We start from the raw sequence: 27,956 nt of genomic DNA on the forward strand, positions 1-27,956 counted from the left end.
TAATTTATAGGGAGAGCAAATCAAGGAAAAAAATTAAATTAATTCGCTTCCTAACGCGTTTCTAGGGCTTTTCTGCTTAGCAAAGGTAGTCTGGAACAGGAAGCAATCTAGCAGGTAACCTGAGACGCAGATGAGGTGCAGCACCGCCTGGCCCAGCACAGAGATCAGCCTGAGACCGGTGCGAGTTCGGAGCGCTCAGCCGGAAATGCTCCGAGGCCAGAACCGGAAATGCACCTAGGGAGCGGAGTCCTTCCCGCCTCCGCCCTTCCATGGCTTCCGGTAGGCGAGGAATAGGCGGAGCCAGAGCCGGAAGCTCTGGCGGCTCAGCCTCTTCTGTGAAGTGGCGCGCGAGTGCTGAGTTGAACGCTGGTAGGCGGCGACTCTGGCCGCTGTCCTCTCCACTTTACTTCTATGCCAGAGGACCCGGGGGAAAGCTGTCACCACTGAGCCAGTCAGCATGCAGCTCGCACACTACCTCCGTGTCTAGGGACAACGCAGGCCTCCTGCGATCGCCTGTCTGGTTTTCGGTTCCGTGAGCCCCTCCCCTCATCACTATGTACGACCGTGCTCCCCGCTGGCTCGACTTAGCCAACCGGGGCAGCACCGAGGAGCACGTGGGTCCTGGGACCTACCAGGTACCTTTTCCTAAGCAGCAGGCCACAGGTAAGATGCTGATGGCCAGCTTCCTGTGACGGACCATCCCCCCCCCCCCCCATCAGCCTGCCCTTACAAGTTAAACACGAAGTCAAAAGGACCACTTTTCAGAAATGTAACAAAACACGTTGTAGGCAGAGACAATACTAGAACTAGGATTTTAATACCTTGGCTTTGTTGACTGTATGAAATACAAGCCTGTGTACTTGCTTCTGCACACACTTTAATCAGATTTACTTACTACGATGTAGTTTTCTACATTTCTATTTTGTATTATTACTTACAGACAGCCCCCCCGCCGCCCCACCGTTTGTTCCCCTAAAAGTGAAATTGTGTGCCATCGACCATTCCTGGCTTTATACTTACTGAGAACCTTTCTACATTGTGCGAAAAGTTACAGTCTTCAGAGGTAGCCTAGGGACTGATAATTTGCTTTTCTCATTTTTTTTTTTCAGTTTGTGAAATAGGTCCAACTTTTAATAAATATTTCTAATTTGCTCCCTGCTTCTTAAAGTTCTGATTTTTTTTTGAGTTTAATATCACCCAAATTATAGTGGTTTCTTTTGTAAACCTGCATTTTCAGTAGCTATAAAATACCTCCCTGCTCCCTTAAAGTTCTAGGAGTAAGTTCTCTGTTTACATCCCTGTTCGATTATGGTTGGGCTAAGTTTCTCTGGACATGGTATAATTCTTACTGTGTTTCAGATCTCAAATTTTACATCCTTTTAGCCTCTGTCCTCAGCATTTTTGGTACCTATGCAGCTCTTGCATACCTATGGTGCTTTTTGTCCTTTATTTTGGTACAGCTGACCACTTTTTTTCTTTCTTTTTCTTTGTTGTTGTTGCTTTCTGGTTCGTTGCTCCTGCTGTTCAGTACCTGACACACGATTCAATGCCGAAGTGAGGAATCTTTTTTTTTTCTTTCCTATTAATCATGCATAGCTAAATTTAGAAGATACTGAACTTTGCATCTTTTTCTTGTTTTGCTCATTGTGCTTTCTTACTCATGTCAATAATTCTCATTACTATTTACATTCATCCACTCCCAAGTGAAATTCTTTATGGATAGAAATGGTTTACACTTCTAAGTTTTCTATTGCCTTGAAGTCTGCATCCTTGTCAGTCACTTTGGTGGACATCCCTGCATGGCTGGTCTAAGCTTTAGAACTCTAGCTTGCTTCTTTTGCCTGGCTACTTCTTTTGGCCTTTAAGACCACTGGTTACCTACATTCACAATCTCTCAGAAACTCCTCCCCTCTCTTCATAACTACCCAACTTAATACAAGTCCTAATTATTTTTTTCCTCAAAACAGTAGCAGGTTGTTTCTGTCTCAGTGTCTTAACTTATCTTTCATTTTGGGTATAGTAGTATGTTTAAAAAAATACATTATTTGGAAATCAAAAACATAACTTTTGTAACAGGGTTACAAATTTTGTAGCAGGGTTAAAAAATCTGAACTCTTCAATGGCAGTAGAATTTAGGTTCTCATCCCTGGTCTCCTGTTCCATTTAATCTGATTTTTCCAAACACCTGTACATGCTGGTACACTTGACCTACAGTTCACCCATTCTAACTTGGTAATATTTTTAAAATCGCCCTGTGTCACTTATGTGCTTCTGTACCTGCTAATGCATGTGACCAGTGTGTCCCTCCCCCACTCACCTGGCATGTTCCTATTTATTCTTGATATTCAATTGAAATAAAATTCTCGGACTACGCTTACTTTTACCCTCTTCTGGCTTACGGTGACTTTTGGGGTAGCAGTTTGATTTGTGTGTGTGTGTGTGTGTGTGTGTGTAAATGTAAACTACTTGAGAACTGTAATCATGATATTTACTCCATTCTTAGTTTTCAACCAAATAACACAATGTTCTTAGTGAAAAATACCTTGTAGTAAGTTATAAACTAATGGATCACATTGAAAGTTCCTATGGGGTGGGTGAGATGGCTCAGTGGGTAAAGGCACCTACTGCCAAACTTGAGGATGTGAGCTTAATAACCAACTCTTACAAGTTGTCATCTGTCTTCCACATGTACAGACACACACACACACACACACACACACACACACACACACACACACACACCAATCCCCTCTCCAAAACCCTATAGCTTTTGTTAATAAAGGGTAATACGTAGGATGAAACCAGCTCCATGTACTAACTTAAAGGATTACACTTTGTTCACCTTTGAAGTAAATTTAAAAATTCTGTGCCTGGGAACTCTGAAGTGATTGTGTGTGTGTGTGTGTGTGTGTGTGTGTGTGTGTGTGTGTGTGTGCGCGCGCTATATTCAAGACAACATGTTTATAATTGATGGAACAGGTGTTTGTGTGCATTTCTCTGCTAGATTTCTTGGCGAAGTAATTTCTTGGCGAGAGAATATAAAAGCAGCCACCATGCTGTTTCTTGCGTCTTTATAATAGTTAATTCACTGGACTGTGCAGAGGCGTCCATATTATTTCAATCAAAGGTCAGGAACATGTTAAGAGTCTGATGTGTGAAGGAAAGATGGTGGGACCTTGTGTAACTTAATTGTTACTGCAAGCCTCACAACAGGGACAGGTTTTGTACCATTAGGATATTCTCAACCTAATCCTCTCCTTTTCCCTCTTTATCTCACTCAGCCAGACCTCCACTGTACTAGTTCTACCTTTTTCTCAAGAAATCCTATTTAATATACTAATTGATATTTAGTATCAATTACTTTAGGCTTAGGCCATTTGATCAGGAATAAGCTATCTAAGATTTGCAACCCGAATGGATCAGGATTGAGCCACTATGCCTTTATAAGTGGGAAAGAGAATGGATATTCAAGTTCACAGAACAAAAGAGCTGTGTTTTGCTTTCTTACAACTGATCTGTTAGAAGGAAGGAAGCATATCTCCCCAAAGCAGAATTTCCCTAAGGGCAGGTAGCCTAGTATAAAGTCAGCTGCCTTCTATCTTATCACATGAGAAAACATGTTCTTTTAGAAAAATGAGTCTATCCTGGTATGGCTTCAGGAGTATTTCATCACTTCTTATGTGTCCTTACAAAACGATCAGCATCCAACATTAGCTCTGTGCTAGGTGTCTATGTGGATTATGTATCCAGCCAACTAAGCTGGACAATAGCATCTCCTAAATACTTTCTTTTGGAGAGTTCTTCTTTGAAGGAGAGGTTTTATCTGCCACCAGAGCAGGGTGGGAGGAGATTATCAGTGGTCCTATAGATGCACCTATATGTGTATATGTGAATGACTTTATTGTACCAGCTAGTCAGAGTTAGTCAGGAATGGACATATCAGGGAGTGCAGTTGGGACATAGATAAATTAATGTGTATGTGATTGCTGTGTAGACTGGTGTCCCTGCAGATGAATGCCTGTTTCAATGACCTCGTTGTTTTATAGGTGAAGAACGCCCTTTGCTTTGTGGCTGCCATTGTGGCCATATGACTTGTCTTTTCATCACCTACTGGACACCTTCTTTGGTAGAATGGACTTTTATTGCTCTGTGCCAGTTTGATTTATCTTTTGCTCTTGGCACATCAAACCCAATATATCCCAAATGGAACTCATTCCTTTTAAATCTTTCCTTCTCCCATGCTCTTAATTTCTCTTTTCTGTCACGTCTATTTGTCATTATAAGGTGCCATATGTCAGCTTATTTATATACCCCACATCAAACTCTACCACTGTGAATTCCCTGGAGCCTCTTTTACATTTTGTAATTTAGGCATCGGCAGCATAACTAGTGCGGTTATTGTCTTTACTTAATTTCTCCATCATTTGAAATCAGGTTTTTGCCTTATTACCGTACGTTCTTTATCACACAGGCTTATAGATTACATAATATAGTATACAAGAGATTCAGCGTTTTGAATGACTAACAAAATGTGTACTATAGAAAACCAGTTATTCTTTATTGTTGATTGTGAAGAATACTGTGAGACTACCTATACCTGCCAGCGATATAAATAACAACACAAGGGTCTCTTAAAATATTTTAAAGCCTTTCAGCCGGGGCAATCTCCCAGGTAGTCTAAGCACACCACTCCTGCCGTTACACCCCACCGTGTGGCAGGTTCTAGCACTCTGCTCTGCTCTGGTCCATCCATGGGCAGGTAAGGAAGAACAAATATTTACAAAATATGGGACAGATGATGGGCTCTAGGAATAAAACACCCAGATCCTGCCACTATTTAGCTCTCTGCCAGTACAGAATCAACAATTGAATATACAGAGACACATCTTCACACACTATACTCCAACAGCAGAATATTACAAGGCTGTCAGTCATCCTGGTTGTAGGGAATTACTCTAGTTTTAGCACTTGAGATCCAATGTTTGGGGAAAACCAGACCAGTTGGAAATTCTGAGAAACTTGATAAACATTAGTAGCCAGCTACAAATAAAATAGAAGAGGACCTTTCTGTGTGGAACTTACAATATTTTCATTTTTGTGTTTTTTTTTCTTGTATTCATAACTCCGCATGTACTTGAGCTCTGTAGCAGAAGATTCTGTGTGATTAATTTTGAAAAAGTCCAGTGAAGATTTTATGAGTACTAGATTCCTTCCTCACTGTCCATTTCTTTTATATACGGAGTTTAAAACCACACATACTTGTTACATACCCTAACATCAATACTATGAAGAATGGGTATATTATATACCCTTTACCTTCTCCAAATGAATTTAGTAGGCTATCCACGTTTGCTATCCAAACTTGTCAAGTACAGTGACTGCTTGTTTCAAGTTTATAGCATGGATTTGTCAACTTCTGTATAGAATTAGGCAATCAAGAAATATTTACTGAGCACCAACTGTGTGCCAAAGCATCATCAATAACTTGTCAGGCTGGTTTAAATTCTCTCCATCTCAGTTCTCGTCCTTTCCCTCCCCTCCCCTCCCCTCTCTCCACCCCTTCCCCTCCCTCTCCCTCCCCTTCCCCCTTCCCCTCACCCTCCCTGCAACACGGGTAGGTGCCTCACTGAGGTACATCTTTAGCAACATCTATAACTTTATTTACATGCATAATATATATCACCTATGTACCATATATATATATATATAATATTTGCTATTTAAGATCACAAAGCAGTAGTCTTTGGTAGATAAAGTGTTTTATCAGCTAAATATAACTGTCACAGTTAGAAGAGGAAAAAGGCTGGAGAAGCAGCTCAGTGGCTAAGGTGCCTGCTGTATAGGCATCAGCATCTGAGTTTGTATCCCATCACCCACCTACAGTCAACCATAGCTATGTGTTTCTGTAATGCCAGTGCAGGGGTGGGCCAGGACCAGGGAGTGGAGTAGCGGATACACTGGCAAGCTGGTCTAGTCACCATGTGAAAAGTTCCAGGGTCAGTGATTAGCCATCTCAAAGCGTAAGCTGGAAAGGCATGGGAGGAGGCACCTGATGCTGACCTCTGGTTCCTACACACTTATGTATAAATCTGCATACTAGACACACATGTTCACATATGGATAGCAAATTCATACACAGAGGCGGGGGAGAAGGAGAATTATATTTTTTTTGTTGTAGTTTATTAAGTTCACTCCTATAGGGCCTCACATTTAATAGATAATAATAGAAATTGTCATCTTACATGAGAATTTTAAGAATGTTATAATTGGTACAAACAGCTCTTAGTTCTGAAAATAAATATAGTCTTAATTCTGAGGGTACTAAATGATTATATATATCCTGAGACTATTTTCTCAGAAATCTCTCTGATCTATATGCCAATGGAGTGATTTTTCTTTTTATAGGTTGCTATGCACCGTTTCTTTCTTTGAGTTCTAAAAAAGATGCTTATGTTGTCTCCTCTGACCCTGGGAAAGCCGTTCCAGGTCCAGCGCACTACAATGTGTCACAAGCACAGGTGTGTGTGTAATGTTATAATTGGCCGAGTTAATGACAATCATGTTTTCTTAACCAGATGCAGTGGCACACATTTATAACTCCGGCATTGCAAGCTCAAGACTAATCTTAGGCTAAAACACCAATTAAAAACAAGACAAAAATGCTTATTTCTTGTCTCAAAAATAAATAATGAAGTGCCACTTCCTGTATTTTATCTCCCTCCCCCATATCTTTCTCTTTTAAATCTGTAGTGCCATAACTCAAATAATAGAGTGTCAGTGCACTTGCTGTTGATTGCCTGTGTGCTTCTCATTATTTCTGATGGCTCGCATATGCTTGGGCCAGGGAGTGGCACTATTAGCATGTGTGGCCTTGTGTATCACTGTGAGTGTGGGCTTTAATACCCTAGTCCTAGTTGCCTGGAAGTCAGTCTTCTCTTAGAGGCCTTCAGATGAAGATGTAGGATTCTCAGCTCCTCCTGCACCATGCCTGCCTGGACACCGGCATGTTCCTGCCTTGATGGTAATGGACTGAACCTCTGAACCTCTAAGCCAGCCCCTATTAAATGTCCTTATAAGAGTTGCCTTGGTCACGGTATCTTTTCACAGCGGTAAAACCCTAACTAAGACATTATTCTATATCTACTATATGGTATAAAACATGGTTGTATGCTTCAGTGGTCCACAAGAGTAGCAGAATGGGACTCTTGAGTGAATTTCGATGCCTGAAAATTTTACAAATGGTCACATGTGTAGGTAGCAGTGGAGGGAGGTCTTTTTTTTTTTTTTTGTGCTTTACTTTAATGTTGCACTTTATATTGCCGTGTCTCATTTGCTTTCTATTTCTGCATAACCTCATGGGTCTGTGACCAAAATAAAACGACCCTATTCATGACCAGAAATAAGTGTATTCAGAAGACACTGCAGTTTTTTTCATTAAATGAATATGATTTTTATAACTTTTGGGATTTTTATTGGGACAAACTCACCATTAGTCTGCTGGTAATTTTCTGGTTCTGGAGTATCTATGTTTGTAGTGTGATGAGCTGTGGAAGATTCCTTCTAGTGTGCTCTACAAATAGACAGTTCTGAAGACTAAGATGAGCAGAAAGCTAAGTTATCCAGTAAGCCCGTATAAAGTTCTCTGTAAATGATCAACTTGTGCATTATAAAAATGCCCAATCGTGAGCAAGCTTGGAAGGTATCTCAGGTAGGATTATTATAGATATGATAAAATACCATGACACAAAACAACTTGGGGAGAGGAGGGTTTATTTGACTTACATTTATACATCAGGTTCATCACTGAAGAAAGTCAGGGTTGGAATCAGGACACAGGAGTAGATGCCTGGAGGATGTTGTGGCCTGTTGCTCCTCATTGCTTGTTTTGCCACTGCCTAGGGGTGTGCCCCTCCCAACATACACACCGAATGGGCTGTGCCCTCCCACATCAACCCCTACTTAAGAAAATGCCCCACAGGGTTAACTGCAACCAGGTCATGAGGCCTTTTCTCAACCGCATTTCTCTCTTCTCAGTTGACTGTAGTTTTTGTCAGTAGCTAGCACAACTGCCTCCCTGTGAACTTGACACCTGAACACATCATTGTTAAGCCACAACCTTTCTTTTCTCTCCCATGATCATGCCTTAATGTTAACATCACAATACAAGATGTTTTGTAAACTTACATAAAGTCTTTACAAATTCGAACACTTTAAAATCATTCTCTTTAAAAATCCAAAGCCTCTGTAAAACCCTCAACTCTCTTTAAAAGTTCAAAGTCTCTGGACTGTGGTCTCCTGTAAAATGAGAATCAGTCAAAAAAAAAAAAAAAAAAGAAAAGAAAAGAAAAAGAAGTCCAGCAGTGCCCATCTCAGTGGCAGACTTCAGGAATTCACTCACAATACTTTGGGAGGGTGAGGAGCCCAAATCAAGTGACTGAGGGCTTGAGTCCTCCTCTGGTTTGACCCTCTACAGCCTACACTGCTTCTCTAGACTGAGACTCATGCTAGGTTTACACCATGGTTGTGGCTGTCCTTGTCGTTCATCCCAGGATTCCAACGTCTCCAAAATGTTGGAGTAAACGGGCTGCACTTTTACCATTTCCACATCCTGGGATCTCCTCAAGGTAACAAGCCTCAACTCTCTGAATGACCCTTTTGATGCTGGGACTTCCATTGTTAATGAACCTGGAACACCACCAAAGGCCTCTTCTGGCCTGAGTGTCATGCCTCAGCTGCTCTCATGACTCTTATGACTTCAAATCCAGTACCAGTTGGGAGACTTACATGTGGCCAAGCTTGACTGCCAGCAATAGGCACAAATTTGGTCGTCCTAGAACACAGCTTCTGTGCATTGACCCGGAGTTCACCTCAGTGTCACTGGTCTCTTAATTACCACTAATTTTTCACCTCCAACTAACCAGCGTCACTTCTCATTGTTTAATCACAGTTGATTCTTCAGCCTCAGCTGACAAGAACCACAGATTCTTAATTCTAAATGGCAAATAGCCCCGATAGAGTCTTTAAGGGACTCTCAACCTTCCCGCTGAAATTTCACAAGCCAGGTTTCCATCGTCTGCATTTCTCTCAACCCTTACCATCAAATTTCAGGCACAACAGCTTTGAACAGGCAGTGGATTTTATGGGCTAAAGTTCCAAAGTCCTCCCACCATCCTCTCCCAAACAACATGACCGGGTCTGTCACAGCAGTTATCCCACCATCTTGGTACCAATGTGAGTCTTCGGGTCACTGTTGCGGTGATCAAACACCATGACCCAAAGCAAATTAGGGAAGAAAGGGTTTATTTGGTTCACCTTGGAGGGACAGGAACATGGAGGCAGGAGCTGATGCTGAGGTCATTGATGAGCACTGCTTACTGGCTGCTCCTGGCTTGTTCACCCTGCCTTCTTATAGAGCACAGACAGAATCATCAGCCCAGAGATGTTCCCCTCCTCAGAATGGCCTGGCCCCTTCCCCATCAATCACTAATTAGGAGAATGCCCAGCATGTTTGCCCACTGCCATTTCTCAGGTGAGGTTCTCTCTTTTCAGTGACTATAGCTTTTGTCAGGTTCAGGTAAAACTAGCCAGCACAGAAGGCCAGACTTTGCTACTGAAATAGTCTGAAAATTCAGATCCTAAGTATCAGTTTTTCCAACGATGTGCAACACAGTCTATTTAACTCTACTTGGGAGGTTTGGAAAACCCTGACTCTAATTCCTTCTTTTGTACTCCCTTAGGATACTCTAAACTACGGTAAATTTTGGTTTGAGTTTAGAGTCGTAACTTATAATTAATTATAACTATTATCTCAGTATCTTCATAGAGGAACTTGGGGTCTTTCTCAGATTCCATTTTAAAACAATTTGTTGGTGATATTTTGTATTTATAAAATAGGAACCATGAAGTACTTCTTGAATTACTAAATAATTCTCACCTCTAATTTAGTATAAAATAAAAGGAGGCCGCACTCTGCAAAACCGAGAGAAGCGATTTAAGAAACTTATTTCGGATGGTCCAGGACCTGCAAGCTACGACTGCCCTTACCTTGGGACACTATGTATCAGAATCAGACAGGTACGTAAGCCAAAGAACATCTGCAGTATGTCACCTTTTAAGTAACTTCTAATGACAGTTCTTTCAGATAAAATAAAAAAGAAATTGTAAGCAGTGTGCTTGATGTTAAAAATGTTAAAAAAAAAGCCTTACTGTAAACCTTGGTATATTCTTACTATTCATATTATAGTTATTTTGTAATTAGATGAATATTAAATAATTTTATAAACTTTAGTTTTTAACTATATAAACATTATAGTTCATTTTTATTCCCATTTATTTCATGATCCTGGAGACTGGACTCAGGGCCTTGTGTGTCCTAGATAAATGCCTAACCATTGAGCTATATCTGTGGGTTCTGGTCTTCTTGATTATTCTGTATCCACAGCGTAAGCAGTGAGTAGGGAGCAGGAAGATTTAAAAAGCCTGCTGATCTATGTACTGGCTTTTAGTGATTGTGTGTAAATACCTGTTAACAAAATGTCATCAGGATGCTTCCTGGGCTGCAGTTGTAGCCTAGTGAACATTTGCTGAGCCTGTGTGAGGTCCTGAGTTCTAGCTCTAGAGCCACACAGAACAAAACATGATGTTTGAAGGAAGAAAGCCAACAATTTCTATGGGAGACAGAGGTAGCTGCTGTTTAAAGACAAAATTTGACAAGTCGTAGATGAATGATCATGAATCGAGATGCTTTAGGGATTTAAAGGACTATTGCATTACAGAAGACCTAGAGGATTTATGGAAGGGACTGATTTGGAGATGGTCCTTGAAGTGTAGGATTGGAATATGCATTCTAGTTATGAATGCAGTTATTTTCATACCAAAGCCCCATACTATTGGAATAAATAGCATTATTTAATATGGATTTGGTCATGTTTTTTAGAGAGAGAGAGAGAGAGAGAGAGAGAGAGAGAGAGAGAGAGAGAGAGAGATTGCTGTTGTCATTGTTGTTTTGTTTTGTTTTTTTGAGACAGGGTTTCTCTGTGTAAGCCCACTGTCCTGGAACTTGCTCTATAAAGCAGGCTGGCCCTGAACTCACAGAGATCTGCCTGCCCCTGCCTCTGCCTCTGTGGGATTAAAGGCATTTCTCATCACTGCCTGGAAAAACATATTTTTAGATTGATTATATTTTTTATTTCAAGTATTTCACATAGCTCAAATTAATCCTATTTAAACGGTCATCTGCAAAAGAGCATTTTATATTTCAGGATTAACGTCTTAGTTGAATGTTGTTAGTACAAAGAAAAGTTTGAGTTTTAGGTCATGCATTTAGATATCAGATATATTTTATGTGCAGGGACAAAATAAATGTTCATTTACTCATTGTCAAACATTGTTGAATGATCACGTATGTCAGTTAACACAATGTTAGACATTCTTCATACACGGAAGGTAAATCCCCTTCCCCCAAGAGCCACAATTTTAATAGGGAACAAAATGTAGGACGATATAGTTGATGAAATACTATCTTAGAGCCATCTTAGGGCCCCAGAATGAAAGAGTGTTTGGAAGGGATAGGGGAAATGATATCCTTGGTCTTAAAGAAGAATTCACATGGTACTCAAAGACATTGTAGCTGTAGAAACCTCCTGAGTAACAACAACACTGCAGTGTGCATCGACATGGCGTGCTCACGGAGGATCTCTGTATGGGAGGGCAACATGGGTGGAAGCTGGAGGAAGGAAAGGCTAGGTTTTGCAAACCTTTGATATGTCTCTTTTGAAAGTACTGAACAGAAAGAAAGCTATTCAATGTATCCTTGTTTTAATTCTGTAAGTATTTTCATAAGTGCCACTGACGCTACTTAATCCATGTATCGACTGAGAAAAATTCCTGGAGCAGTGGCAGCTTTTCAGTAGCACAGCTGTGTATGGGCATGTGTACCTACACCATTGCATTTGTTTGTCCAGAAAATGCTGGGACAAATATAATCCCACACCATTTTTTTACACAACTAAATCCTTTAAATGTCAATGTTTTGTTTGATATATATATATATATTTTGTCTAATATATGCTACTACAACCTGTTTTCATTTAAATTATAAACCTTTAAAACACAGGCTAATCAATGCTTCTTGCCCTAATATTGTCAATTTTGCCATAGCTCTTTCAGAATTGAAGCATACATTTCATTACTGCATTTACGTCACAGGCCATATTTATAAATGAGTTTGCTACATTTCCATACATTTTAGCATTATCTCAGACATTTCTCTGCTCTTTAGTCTGTGTAGTTACCTTGTATACAAGTCACAGGTAATATACCGACAAGTTATGAATTTCAGGGAATGAAGGCAGGAAGTGTTACTAAATGGACCAAAGGAAAGAACTTAAGATTGTTCTGTATGGTACACACTCCCACAGTGTCTGATGTTGTTGCAGGGATGCCTTGTTTTATTTATATATTTATTTATTTACTTATTATTTATTTATTTAATTTTAAAGTCCACATTCTCTGCTTTACTAAGCAAGATCAATGGCTGACAAAGTTAAGAGTAAATCCTTAGTTCTTATAGTGGCCTTAACAGTGTCTATATTTTAGTCTACACAATGTGCTAAAACTTGAATCCACTCCTTCAGCTCACTTTTATAAGACCTTTTTTGGGTAATATGATGTATCTATTAAGTCAACATTTAATGATTGCCTTTAGTAAATTAAAATACTTTGTTCTTCTCTTTCTTGTCTTCCTCACAAACATTTTATGCTTTAAGAAAATCTGTAGGAAACCTGCAGTTTCCAGAAGCCTTGATATTCCTTCAATTCCCTCTTCGGGAAAGTCGCACGGGTATCACCTCAACGAGGACGACACTATTATGAGACGCACCCCACCTTCTAGTGACAAGACGATGGGTCCGGCGTACTACAATCCTCAGTTTGTAAGTATGGCACCTTTGATGACGGCATCTGGAAGAAGACTGCCTGTTACTGTCTGTGCGTCATGCATGCATCAGTCACTATAAGTAACAGAACACTGATGTTCACTGCCTTCCTGCATACTGAAGGATTTCCCCTCATGTATGTATGCCTGCCCTCCAGCCGGCAGAAGAGAACAGAGGAAATGAATGAAACCCTCTAGGCTCAGAAACTAGAGCTCAGCCACAGGGCCCGTCTTTGCTCCCTAGAAGGCTGGGAGATGTAATCTGACTCTGCCTCCGAGAGGAAGGAATGGTGGCAATTACTAGAAGTTTCCACCACAGTGTACAAATGCAACATGCAGACTCTCCCCTGCTTTCTAAGGAAGATCATGAGCATTTTATTCATAAAAGAATTTGACTTGAGAATTATCCATGATTGTACAAATTAGTGTGAAAAAAAAAAGAAGCTTCTCTGTTTGAAGGAACAAATGTAGTCAATCAGGTTCATTGACGGAGATCTAATCGTTTAGAAGTTGTCAAAGTTTCATGCATCCAGTTAAAGTATGTGGTTTATTTATAAATCCATATAATGTATGCAAAAGTGCGGTTTTACTCACTTCCAAAGCAGAACTGCATAGTACTTTGTCTCTGCTGTATTTTTATACTTTATTAGATCCTCACAGTGAGGAAAATATCAGAAATGAAGGCTAGATTTAAGGAAAGCTCACAGGGACGACATAGGCAAAGAGCCATTTTTTTTTCAGGATTTCACTCTTTTCTTTTTCATCTTTATTAACTTGAGTATTTCTTATTTACATTTCGATTGTTATTTCCCTTTCCCAGTTTCTGGGCCAACATCCCCCTAATGCCTCCCCCTCCCTTTCTCTATGGGTGTATCTCCCATCCTCCTCCATTACCACCCTCCCCACAATAATCAGTCTTGGCAGGACCAAGGGCTTCCCCTTCCACTGGTGCTCTTACTAGGCTATTCATTGCTACCTATGAGGTCAGAGCCCAGGGTTAGTCCATGTATAGTCTTTGGGTAGTGGCTTAGTCCCTGGAAGCTCTGGTTGGTTGGCATTGTTGTTCACATGGGGTTTTGAGCCCCTTCAGCTCTTCCAGTCCTTTCTCTGATTCCTTCAACGGGGGTCCTGTTCTCAGTTCAGTGGTTTGCTGCTGGAGTTCGCCTATATATTTCCTGTGTTCTGGCTGTGTCTCTCAGGAGAGATCTACATCCGGTTCCTGTTGGCCTGTACTTCTTTGCTTCATCCATCTAATTATCTAATTGGGTGGCTGAATATGTATGGACCACATGTGGGCCAGGCTCTGAATGGGTGTTCCTTCTGACTCTGCTCTAAACTTTGCCTTCCTATTCCCTCCCAAGGGTATTCTTGTTCCCCTTTTAAAGAAGGAGTGAAGCATTCGCATTTTGGTCATCCTTCTTGAGTTTCATGTGTTCTGTGCATCTAGGGTAATTCGAGCATTTGGGCTAATAGCCACTTATCAATGAGTGCATACCATGTATGTTTTCCTGTGATTGGGTTAAGTCACTCAGGATGATATTTTCCAGTTCCATCCATTTGCCTATGAATTTCATAAAGTCATTGTTTTTGATAGCTGAATAATATTCCATTGTATAGATGTACCACATTTTCTGTATCCATCCCTCTGTTGAAGGGCATCTGGGTTCTTTCCAGCTTCTGGCTATTATAAATAAGGCTGCTATGAAGATAGTGGAGCACGTGTCTGTTATATGTTGGGGCATCTTTTGGGTATATGCCCAAGAGAGGTATAGCTGGGTCCTCAGGTAGTTCAATGTCCAATTTTCTGAGGAACCTTCAGACGGATTTCCAGAATGATTGTACCAGTCTGCAATCCCACCAACAATGGAGGAGTGTTCCTCTTTCTCCACATCCTCGCCAGCATTTGCTGTCACCTGAGTTTTTGATCTTAGCAATTCTGACTGGTGTGAGGTGGAATCTCAGGGTTATTTTGATTTCCATTTCCCTTATGACTAAAGATATTGAACATTTCTTTAGGTGTTTCTCAGCCATTTGGCAGTCCTCAGCTGTGAATTCTATGTTTAGCTCCGAAGCCCATTTTTTAATAGGTTATTTGTCTCCCTGCAGTCTAACTTCTTGAGTTCTTTGAATATTTTGGATATTAGCCCTCTATCAGTTATAGGATTGGTAAAGATCTTTTCCCAATCTGTTGGTTGTCATTTTGTCCTAACAACGGTGTCCTTTGCCTTACAGAAGCTTTGCAGTTTTATGAGATCCCATTTATCGATTCTTGATCTTAGAGCATAAGTCATTGGTGTTTTGTTCAGGAAATTTTTTCCAGTGCCCATGTGTTCGAGATGCTTCCCCACTTTTTCTTCTATTAGTTTGAGTGTTTCTGGTTTGATGTGGAGGTCCTTGATCCACTTGGACTTAAGCTTGTACAGGGTGATAAGCATGGGTCAATATGCATTCTTCTACATGCTGACCTCCAGTTGAACCAGCACCATTTGCTGAAAATGCTATCTTTTTTCCATTGGGTGGTTCAAGGTCTGTGGGTTCATTTCTGGGTCTTCAATTCTATTCCACTGGTCTATCTGTCTGTTTCTGTACCAATACCATGCAGGTTTTATCACTATTGCTCTGTAATACTGCTTGAGTTCAGGGATAGTGATTCCCCCAGAAGTCCTTTTATTGTTGAGGATAGTTTTAGCTATCCTGGGTTTTTGTTATTCCAGATGAATTTGCAAATTGTTCTCTCTAACTCTCTGAAGAATGGGATTGATATTTTGATGGAGATTGCATTGAATCTGTAGATCGCTTTTGGTAAAATGGCCATTTTTACTATATTAGTCTGGCCAATCCATGAGCACGGGAGATCTTCCCATCTTCTGAGGTCTTCTTCAATTTCTTTTTTCAGAGGCTTGAAGTTCTTATCATACAGATCTTTTACTTGCTTGGTTAAATCACACCAAGGTATTTTATATTATTTGGGACTATTATGAAGGGTGTTGTTTCCCTAATTTCTTTCTCGGCTTGTTTCTCTTTTATTTTTAGTAGAGGAAGGCTACTGATTTATTTAAGTTAATTTTATATCCAGCCACTTTGCTGAATATGTTTATCAGGTTTAGTAGTTCTCTGGTGGAACTTTTGGGATCAGTTAAATATACTATCATATCATCTACAAATAGTGATATTTTGACTTCTTTTTTTCCAATCTGTGTACCTTTGATCTCCTTTTGTTGTCTAATTGCTCTGGCTAGAACTTCAAGAACTATATTGAATAAGTAGGGAGAGAGTGGGCAGCCTTGTCTAGTCCCTGATTTTAGTGGGATTGCTTCGAGTTTCTCTCCATTTAGTTTAATGTTAGCAACTGGTTTGCTGTATATGGCTTTTACTATGTTTAGGTATGGGCCTTGAATTCCTATTCTTTCTTTTATCATGAAGGGGTGTTGAATTTCGTCAAATGCTTTCTCAGCATCTAATGAAATGATCATAAGATTTTGTTCTTTCAGTTTGTTTATATAATGGATTATGTTGATGGTTTTCCATATATTAAGCCATCCCTGCATGCCTGGGATGAAGCCTACTTGATCATGGTGGATGATTGTTTTGATGTGCTCTTGGATTCAGTTTGCCAGAATTTTATTGAGTATTTTTGCGTTGATATTCATAAGGGAAATTGGTCTGAAGTTCTCTTTCTTTGTTGGGTCTTTGTGTGGTTTAGGTATAAGAGTAATTGTGGCTTCATAGGAGGAATTCGGTAGCGCTCTATCTGTTTCAATTTTGTGGAATAGTTTGGATAGTATTGGTATGAGGTCTTCTATGAAGGTCTGATAGAATTCTGCACTGAACCCATCTGGATCTGGGCTCTTTTTGGTTGGGAGACCTTTAATGACTGCTTCTATTTCTTTAGGAGTTATGGGGTTGTTTAAATAGTTTATCTGTTCCTGATTTAACTTTGGTACCTTGTATCTGTCTAGGAAATTGTCCATTTCCTGCAAATTTTCAAGTTTTGTTTTATATAGGATTTTGTAGTAGGATCTGATGATTTTTTGAATTTCCTCTGGTTCTGTAGTTATGTCTCCCTTTTCATTTCTGATTTTGTTAATTTGGACACACTCTCTGTGTCCTCTCGTTAATCTGGCTAAGGGTTTATCTATCTTGTTGATTTTCTCAAAGAACCAACTTTTGGTTCTGTTGATTCTTTCTATGGTCCTTTTTGTTTCTACTTGGTTGATTTCAGCTCTGAGTTTGATTATTTCCTGCCTTCTACTCCTGGGTGTATTTGCTTCTTTTTGTTCTAGAGCTTTTAGGTGTGCTGTCAAGCTGCTGGTATACGCTCTCTCCTGTTTCTTTCTGCAGGCACTCAGAGCTATGAATTTTCCTCTTAGCACAACCTTCATTGTGTCCCATAAGTTTGGGTATGTTGTACCTTCATTTTCATTAAATTCTAAGAAGTCTTTAATTTTTTTCTTTATTTCTTCCTTGACCAGGTTATCGTTGAATAGAGCATTGTTCCACTTCCATGTATATATGGGCATTCTCCCCTTATTGTTATTGAAGACCAGATTTAGCCCGTGGTGGTCTGATAGGACGTATGGGATAATTTCTATCTTTCTGTATCTGTTGAGGCCTGTTTTATGATCAATTATATGGTCAATTTTGGAGAAAGTACCAGGAGGTGGTGAGAAGAAGGTATATCCTTTTGTTTTAGGATAGAATGTTCTATATCTTGGTTTCTCCATCTATGTTAATTGAGAGTTTTGCTGGATATAGTGCCTGGGGCTGAAGTTGCTCGTGGGGGGTGCTTTTGAGCTCTTTGTGAGGGCGGCAACCAAGAGAGCATGCGCCGCCTTTTCCTGGGGCCCCTGTGCACCGGGGTCCCAGATGGCGTTAGGTGATTTCCTCTGGAGTCAGAAATATGGGCAGAGTGTAGTCTCTTCTGGCTTCCCAGGCATGTCTGCCCCTGTGAAGGTTTAGCTCTCCCTCCCACGGGATTTGGGTGCAGAGAACTGTTGACTGGGCCCCTTCAGGTCCGGGCGGTGTCTCATACACTTGATTTTTAATCAAGTATTTGTAAATGTTCCCAAGAGCAGATCAATAACTTCAGAGAACTCCGTCACATGTGTAGACTTCTGAGCTTGCCTGAGCTCTCTGCATAGCACCCAGCAGCTGTACTCAGAACATAACGAAAAGAAACACTCCTGACTGCTTAGCTTCAGAGAGGAACTTACACTACTTTTTCTCCCAATAAAACTACTCATTTATATATACCTTTGCATTTAGAATCAATTACATTAAAAAGCCATCTGGTTTGTGGACATCTGCAAACGGCGAGTTTGGGGGCTATTAGATATTTTGAATTGTTAACAATTTTAAAAATACTGTAATTTATAAAACTGCTGCTTCATAAAACTATTGTCAAACAGGGTACAGTAATAAGGATGGGCACTAATGTAGCCATCATCTAAGTAGAACACATGCTACAGTTTTGGTAGGAGGTCTCAATGGATTACATAAAGAGAAATTAACATCTGTTTATCACACACACACACACACACACACACACACACACACACACATTTAGTGGATGGAGCAAAGCTCCAACAACCTTTATTGCCTTCCTCAGTATTAATACTGTCTCTAAAAATTTACCTTATACAGCTATCAGGTAGAACTGTTACAACGGGATAATTGATTATATCATTTTCTAAACATGTTTACATTCCAATAAGTTCATAGAATGTTTAGGGCAATAATTTATGTCATGAGTTTACATGTCTTTACATTAAGACTAATATCTGACCCAACATTCATGGTCTGTTTTTACCCCCATAAATTCAGTATAAGTTAAAGCAATAATTTTTGTTACAAGTTAGCACAGTTTTGTCAAGAGACAATCATCTGCCTTGTGTCTTATTATTTTGAACTTTTGTATAGATAAACTAGAACATTTTTTTGGCCCTTGTACCTACAATAAATTGTCCATTCCTTTTGTTAGAAGTTAGCACAGTTTTGTCAAGAGACAATCATCTGCCTTGTGTCTTATTATTTTGAACTTTTGTATAGATAAACTAGAACATTTTTTTGGCCCTTGTACCTACAATAAATTGTCCATTCCCAGATTATGATGTTTCCTTACTAGATAATGGTCTTACCTAGCCTAGAAGGAATGTTCTTCTTCTTCTTCTTCTTCTTTTTTTTTTTTTTTGGTTCTTTTTCTCGGAGCTGGGGACCGAACCCAGGGCCTTGCGCTTCCTAGGCAAGGAATGTTCTTCTTGATTGTAAATTTGTTTCAAGCTTGCTTTCTTTTTCTAGTGCAATTAGCTCATGACATGTGAAGGCTTACAGAGTTCTTTTTTTTTTTTTTTTTAGCTAATATTCTATAGAGGGCTTGGAATTACTTGTATAAATTTAGGAATTCTATAAAATCATTACTAGAAATTATGAAATCATCAATTTGTATATACAGAATTACTACATCTTTACTACATCTTCATGCTGATCTGAAAAAAAATCTGCCCAACAGTGTGTGCTGATGCCCAGGAATCATTAGGCTATGTAATAGTGACAGGAAAGGCTTATCAGCAGCGATAAGCAATCCTGGAATGAAATCTCTAAAGGACCCTGCATTCTTAGAGCTCACCCATTACAGGCCATGTGAAATGGTGGTGGACCATCTCCAGAAAAGTCACAAATATGCCTTTAGCCTTTCCTAGATGGCTTTTGACAGCAAAGTAATGGTCCTATCTTCTGATTTTATTTCCTATAAATTTTAATTTTGGAAAGGTGCTTCAAAACTAAGTAGTCATTCTAGTTCTTGTCAGACTCTCCCTATAGAGCTTTCTTCAGCTGCCAATTTTATTATCTACTAATGATACTTGAATATTTTAGTGTTATATTCATCAAATGTTGGTTTTCCGACTTCATCCTCTCAATATCTGGTTTTTCTTGGGGGGGTTGTTCTAAAAATATTTTAAAAGAGAATTGTAGCTGTATTCTTATATATGTATTTATGTCAGATTCATGCATTTCTGTTTTCTTAAAATATTATTTTCATTACATATTTTTAAAGCTCAGCTCATTTCAGATTTTAATTTTTGGAGTTCCTGTAAGCTGCTACTTGTGTCCTTTTGACATGTCATATCATTTTGCTTGCCACTCCCCACCCCAGGGTGGCATTAGCCATTTCCTTATAAGACCCTGTTTTCTCCAGATAGATATTTGATAGTATCATTATTCCTAGGGCATCTCAGAACAGAATTAGAAACAAATAGTTATGGCTTACTACCACAAACCTTGAGTTTGAGCTTGGGCATATTACCTAAATATACCTTAAAAAAAAACAGATAAGGCCTCTGGGTTCCCGTGGGGGAGGGCCCAGGAGCTGCAGGACCCCTGCTTCTGAGACACCGCCGGAACCTGAAGGAACAGACCGGCAGAACCTGAAGGAACAGACCGGATAAACAGTTCTCTGCACCCAAATCCCGTGGGAGGGAGAGCTAAACCTTCAGAGAGGCAGGCACGCCTGGGAAACCAGAAGAGATTGCACTCTGCACACATCTCGGACGCCAGAGGAAAACACCAAACGCCATCTGGAACCCCGGTGCACTGAAGCTCCCGGAAACGGCGGCGCAGATCTTCCTGGTTGCTGCCGCAGCAGAGAGCTTGTGGGCAGCACCCCGCGAGCGAACTTGAGCCTCTGGACCACAGGTAAGACCAACTTTTCTGCTGCAAGTGACCTGCATGGTGAACTCAAGACACAGGCCCACAGGAACAGCTGAAGACCTGTAGAGAGGAAAAACTATACGCCCGAAAGCAGAACACTCTGTCCCCATAACTGGCTGAAAGAAAACAGGAAAACATGTCTACAGCACTCCTGACACACAGGCTTATAGGACAGTCTAGCCACTGTCAGAAATGGCAGAACAAAGTAACACTAGAGATAATCTGATGGCGAGATGCAAGCGCAGGAACCCAAGCAACAGAAACCAAGACTACATGGCACCATCGGAGCCCAATTCTCCCATCAAAACAAACATGGAATATCCTAACACACCAGAAAAGCAAGATCTAGTTTCAAAATCATATTTGGTCATGATGCTGGAGGACTTCAAGAAAGACGTGAAGAACTCCCTTAGGGAAACACAGGAAAACATTAATAAACAAGTAGAAGCCTACAGAGAGGAGTCGCAAAAATGCCTGAAAGAATTCCAGGAAAACATAAATAAACAAGTAGAAGCCCATAGAGAGGAGATACAAAAATCCCTGAAAGAATTCCAGGAAAACACAATCAAACAGTTGAAGGAATTAAAAATGGAAATAGAAGCAATCAAGAAAGAACACATGGAAACAACCCTGGATATAGAAAACCAAAAGAAGAGACAAGGAGCTGTAGATACAAGCTTCACCAACAGAATACAAGAGATGGAAGAGAGAATCTCAGGAGCAGAAGATTCCATAGAAATCATTGACTCAACTGTCAAAGATAATGTAAAGCAGAAAAAACTACTGGTCCAAAACATACAGGAAATCCAGGACTCAATGGAGAAGATCAAACCTAAGGATAATAGGTATAGAAGAGAGTGAAGACTCCCAGCTCAAAGGACCAGTAAATATCTTCAACAAAATCATAGAAGAAAACTTCCCTAACCTAAAAAAAGTGATACCCATAGGCATACAAGAAGCCTACAGAACTCCAAATAGATTGGACCAGAAAAGAAACACCTCCCATCACATAATTGTCAAAACACCAAACGCACAAAATAAAGAAAGAATATTAAAAGCAGTAAGGGAAAAAGGTCAAGTAACATATAAAGGGAGACCTATCAGAATCACACCAGACTTCTCGCCAGAAACTATGAAGGCCAGAAGATCCTGGACTGATGTCATACAGACCCTAAGAGAACACAAATGCCAGCCCAGGTTACTGTATCCAGCAAAACTCTCAATTAACATTGATGGAGAAACCAAGATATTCCATGACAAAACCAAATTTACACAATATCTTTCTACAAATCCAGCACTACAAAGGATAATAAATGGTAAAGCCCAACATAAGGAGGCAAGCTATACCCTAGAAGAAGCAAGAAACTAATCGTCTTGGCAACAAAACAAAGAGAATGAAAGCACACAAACATAACCTCACATCCAAATATGAATATAAAGGGAAGCAATAATCACTATTCCTTAATATCTCTCAATATCAATGGCCTCAACTCCCCAATAAAAAGACATAGATTAACAAACTGGATACGCAACGAGGACCCTGCATTCTGCTGCCTACAGGAAACACACCTCAGAGACAAAGACAGACACTACCTCAGAGTGAAAGGCTGGAAAACAACTTTCCAAGCAAATGGTCAGAAGAAGCAAGCTGGAGTAGCCATTCTAATATCAAATAAAATCAATTTCCAACTAAAAGTCATCAAAAAAGATAAGGAAGGACACTTCATATTCATCAAAGGAAAAATCCAGCAAGACGAACTCTCAATCCTAAATATCTATGCCCCAAATACAAGGGCACCTACATACGTAAAAGAAACCTTACTAAAGCTCAAAACACACATTGCACCTCACACAATAATAGTGGGAGACTTCAACACCCCACTCTCATCAATGGACAGATCATGGAAACAGAAATTAAACAGTGATGTCGACAGACTAAGAGAAGTCATGAGCCAAATGGACTTAACGGATATTTATAGAACATTCTATCCTAAAGCAAAAGGATATACCTTCTTCTCAGCTCCTCATGGTACTTTCTCCAAAATTGACCATATAATTGGTCAAAAAACGGGCCTCAACAGGTACAGAAAGATAGAAATAATCCCATGCATGCTATCAGACCACCATGGCCTAAAACTGGTCTTCAATAACAATAAGGGAAGAATGCCCACATATACGTGGAAATTGAACAATGCTCTACTCAATGATAACCTGATCAAGGAAGAAATAAATAAAGAAATTAAAGACTTTTGCTTCCTGGTTGCTGCCGCTGCAGAGAGCCCGTGGGGAGCACCCCACGAGCGAACCTGAGCCTCGGGACCACAGGTAAGACCAAATTTTCTGCTGCAAGAAAGCTGCCTGGTGAACTTGGGACACAGGAAAGCAGAATTTCTCTAGGACTGGGCACGTTCTGTGTTTACCGGAAGTCCCACACCCGCGGATCCCGGCCCGCAGCAGCTCTCTGCTCCCAGACCCGGTGAGAGAGAGACCCAACCGCCTGGTCAGGTGGGCACTCCTGAGGCTGCAGAGCGGAAGAGACCACCAACTCTGCTCACCCCTGCCCACATCCCTGGCCCAAGAGGAAACTGTATAAGGCCTCTGGGCTCCCGTGGGGGAGGGCCCAGGAGCGGCAGGACCCCTGTCCCTGAGACACCGCCGGAACCTGAAAGAAACAGACCGGATAAACAGTTCTCTACACCCAAATCCCGTGGGAGGGAGAGCTAAACCTTCAGAGAGGCAGACAAGCCTGGGAAACCAGAAGTGACTGCTCCCTGCACACACATCTCGGACGCCAGAGGAAAAAGCCAAAGACCATCTGGAACCCTGGTGCACTGAAGCTCCCGGAAGGGGCGGCACAGGTCTTCCTGGTTGCTGCTGCTGCAGAGAGCCCGTGGGGAGCACCCCACGAGCGAACCTGAGCCTCGGGACCACAGGTAAGACCAAATTTTCTGCTGCAAGAAAGCTGCCTGGTGAGCTTGGGACACAGGAAAGCAGAATTTCTCTAGGACTGGGCACGTTCTGTGTTTACCGGAAGTCCCACACCCGCGGATCCCGGCCCGCAGCAGCTCTCTGCTCCCAGACCCGGTGAGAGAGAGACCCAACCGCCTGGTCAGGTGGGCACTCCTGAGGCTGCAGAGCGGAAGAGACCACCAACTCTGCTCACCCCTGCCCACATCCCTGGCCCAAGAGGAAACTGTATAAGGCCTCTGGGCTCCCGTGGGGAAGGGCCCAGGAGCGGCAGGACCCCTGTGCCTGAGACACCGCCGGAACCTGAAAGAAACAGACCGGATAAACAGTTCTCTGCACCCAAATCCCGTGGGAGGGAGAGCTAAACCTTCAGAGAGGCAGACAAGCCTGGGAAACCAGAAGTGACTGCTCCCTGCACACACATCTCGGACGCCAGAGGAAAAAGCCAAAGACCATCTGGAACCCTGGTGCACTGAAGTTCCCGGAAGGGGCGGCACAGGTCTTCCTGGTTGCTGCCGCTGCAGAGAGCCCGTGGGGAGCACCCCACGAGCGAACCTGAGCCTCGGGACCACAGGTAAGACCAAATTTTCTGCTGCAAGAAAGCTGCCTGGTGAACTGAAGACACAGGCCCACAGGAACAGCTGAAGACCTGTAGAGAGGAAAAACTACACGCCAGAAAGCAGAACACTCTGTCCCCATAACTGACTGAAAGAGAGGAAAACAGGTCTACAGCACTCCTGTCACACAGGCTTATAGGACAGTCTAGCCACTGTCAGAAATAGCAGAACAAAGTAACACTAGAGATAATCTGATGGCGAGAGGCAAGCGCAGGAACCCAAGCAACAGAAACCAAGACTACATGCCATCATCGGAGCCCAATTCTCCCACCAAAACAAACATGGAATATCCAAACACACCAGAAAAGCAAGATCTAGTTACAAAATCATATTTGATCATGATGCTGGAGGACTTCAAGAAAGACATGAACACACTTAGGGAAGCACAGGAAAACATTAATAAACAAGTAAAAGCCTACAGAGAGGAATCGCAAAAATCCATGAAAGAATTCCAGGAAAACACAATCAAACAGTTGAAGGAATTAAAAATGGAAATAGAAGCAATCAAGAAAGAACACATGGAAACAACCCTGGATATAGAAAACCAAAAGAAGAGACAAGGAGCTGTAGATACAAGCCTCACCAACAGAATTCAAGAGATGGAAGAGAGAATCTCAGGAGCAGAAGATTCCATAGAAATCATTGACTCAACTGTCAAAGATAATGTAAAGCGGAAAAAGCTACTGGTCCAAAACATACAGGAAATCCAGGACTCAATGAGAAGATCAAACCTAAGGATAATAGGTATAGAAGAGAGTGAAGACTCCCAGCTCAAAGGACCAGTAAATATCTTCAACAAAATCATAGAAGAAAACTTCCCTAACCTAAAAAAAGAGATACCCATAGGCATACAAGAAGCCTACAGAACTTCAAATAGATTGGACCAGAAAAGAAACACCTCCCATCACATAATTGTCAAAACACCAAACGCACAAAATAAAGAAAGAATATTAAAAGCAGTAAGGGAAAAAGGTCAAGTAACATATAAAGGGAGACCTATCAGAATCACACCAGACTTCTCGCCAGAAACTATGAAGGCCAGAAGATCCTGGACTGATGTCATACAGACCCTAAGAGAACACAAATGCCAGCCCAGGTTACTGTATCCAGCAAAACTCTCAATTAACATTGATGGAGAAACCAAGATATTCCATGACAAAACCAAATTTACACAATATCTTTCTACAAATCCAGCACTACAAAGGATAATAAATGGTAAAGCCCAACATAAGGAGGCAAGCTATACCCTAGAAGAAGCAAGAAACTAATCGTCTTGGCAACAAAACAAAGAGAATGAAAGCACACAAACATAACCTCACATCCAAATATGAATATAAAGGGAAGCAATAATCACTATTCCTTAATATCTCTCAATATCAATGGCCTCAACTCCCCAATAAAAAGACATAGATTAACAAACTGGATACGCAATGAGGACCCTGCATTCTGCTGCCTACAGGAAACACACCTCAGAGACAAAGACAGACACTACATCAGAGTGAAAGGCTGGAAAACAACTTTCCAAGCAAATGGTCAGAAGAAGCAAGCTGGAGTAGCCATTCTAATATCAAATAAAATCAATTTCCAACTAAAAGTCATCAAAAAAGATAAGGAAGGACACTTCATATTCATCAAAGGAAAAATCCACCAAGATGAACTCTCAATCCTAAATATCTATGCCCCAAATACAAGGGCACCTACATACGTAAAAGAAACCTTACTAAAGCTCAAAACACACATTGCACCTCACACAATAATAGTGGGAGACTTCAACACCCCACTCTCATCAATGGACAGATCATGGAAACAGAAATTAAACAGTGATGTCGACAGACTAAGAGAAGTCATGAGCCAAATGGACTTAACGGATATTTATAGAACATTCTATCCTAAATCAAAAGGATATACCTTCTTCTCAGCTCCTCATGGTACTTTCTCCAAAATTGACCATATAATTGGTCAAAAAACGGGCCTCAACAGGTACAGAAAGATAGAGATAATCCCATGCATGCTATCGGACCACCACGGCCTAAAACTGGTCTTCAATAACAATAAGGGAAGAATGCCCACATATACGTGGAAATTGAACAATGCTCTACTCAATGATAACCTGGTCAAGGAAGAAATAAAGAAAGAAATTAAAAACTTTTTAGAATTTAATGAAAATGAAGATACAACATACCCAAACTTATGGGACACAATGAAAGCTGTGCTAAGAGGAAAACTCATAGCGCTGAGTGCCTGCAGAAAGAAACAGGAAAGAGCATATGTCAGCAGCTTGACAGCACACCTAAAAGCTCTAGAACAAAAAGAAGCAAATACACCCAGGAGGAGTAGAAGGCAGGAAATAATCAAACTCAGAGCTGAAATCAACCAAGTAGAAACAAAAAGGACCATAGAAAGAATCAACAGAACCAAAAGTTGGTTCTTTGAGAAAATCAACAAGATAGATAAACCCTTAGCCAGACTAACGAGAGGACACAGAGAGTGCGTCCAAATTAACAAAATTAGAAATGAAAAGGGAGACATAACTACAGATTCAGAGGAAATTCAAAAAATCATCAGATCTTACTATAAAAACCTATATTCAACAAAATTTGAAAATCTTCAGGAAATGGACAATTTCCTAGACAGATACCAGGTATCGAAGTTAAATCAGGAACAGATAAACCAGTTAAACAACCCCATAACTCCTAAGGAAATAGAAGCAGTCATTAAAGGTCTTCCAACCAAAAAGAGCCCAGGTCCAGACGGGTTTAGTGCAGAATTCTATCAAACCTTCATAGAAGACCTCATACCAATATTATCCAAACTATTCCACAAAATTGAAACAGATGGAGCACTACCGAATTCCTTCTACGAAGCCACAATTACTCTTATACCTAAACCACAAAAAGACCCAACAAAGAAAGAGAACTTCAGACCAATTTCCCTTATGAATATCGACGCAAAAATACTCAATAAAATTCTGGCAAACCGAATTCAAGAGCACATCAAAACAATCATCCACCATGATCAAGTAGGCTTCATCCCAGGCATGCAGGGATGGTTTAATATACGGAAAACCATCAACGTGATCCATCATATAAACAAACTGAAAGAACAAAACCACATGATCATTTCATTAGATGCTGAGAAAGCATTTGACGAAATTCAACACCCCTTCATGATAAAAGTCCTGGAAAGAATAGGAATTCAAGGCCCATACCTAAACATAGTAAAAGCCATATACAGCAAACCAGTTGCTAACATTAAACTAAATGGAGAGAAACTCGAAGCAATCCCACTAAAATCAGGGACTAGACAAGGCTGCCCACTCTCTCCCTACTTATTCAATATAGTTCTTGAAGTTCTAGCCAGAGCAATCAGACAACAAAAGGAGATCAAGGTGATACAGATCGGAAAAGAAGAAGTCAAAATATCACTATTTGCAGATGACATGATAGTATATTTAAGTGATCCCAAAAGTTCCACCAGAGAACTACTAAAGCTGATAAACAACTTCAGCAAAGTGGCTGGGTATAAAATTAACTCAAATAAATCAGTTGCCTTCCTCTCTACAAAAGAGAAACAAGCCGAGAAAGAAATTAGGGAAACGACACCCTTCATAATAGACCCAAATAATATAAAGTACCTCGGTGTGACTTTAACCAAGCAAGTAAAAGATCTGTACAATAAGAACTTCAAGACACTGAGGAAAGAAATTGAAGAAGACCTCAGAAGATGGAAAG

General features: G+C 40.7%; 1 protein-coding gene across 3 annotated transcripts in view; it reads left to right on the plus strand.

Annotated features, from left to right (window-relative positions):
- Positions 1 to 296: 296 nt before the first annotated feature.
- Positions 297 to 27,956, plus strand: part of Stpg2 (sperm-tail PG-rich repeat containing 2) — a 526,121-nt gene continuing 498,461 nt past the window's right edge. For 2 of the 3 annotated variants that reach the window (XM_087631242.1, XM_087631240.1), the window contains exons 1-4: positions 297 to 663; positions 6,406 to 6,518; positions 9,946 to 10,074; positions 12,768 to 12,932. In XM_087631242.1, the coding sequence (XP_087487368.1) occupies positions 555 to 663; positions 6,406 to 6,518; positions 9,946 to 10,074; positions 12,768 to 12,932 (516 nt within the window). In that variant the 5' untranslated portion in view covers positions 297 to 554. 3 annotated transcript variants of the gene reach the window in all.

Source organism: Rattus norvegicus, chromosome 2 (assembly GCF_021556685.1).
Source record: "Rattus norvegicus strain SHRSP/BbbUtx chromosome 2, alternate assembly SHRSP_T2T, whole genome shotgun sequence".
Lineage (NCBI taxonomy): Eukaryota > Metazoa > Chordata > Mammalia > Rodentia > Muridae > Rattus > Rattus norvegicus.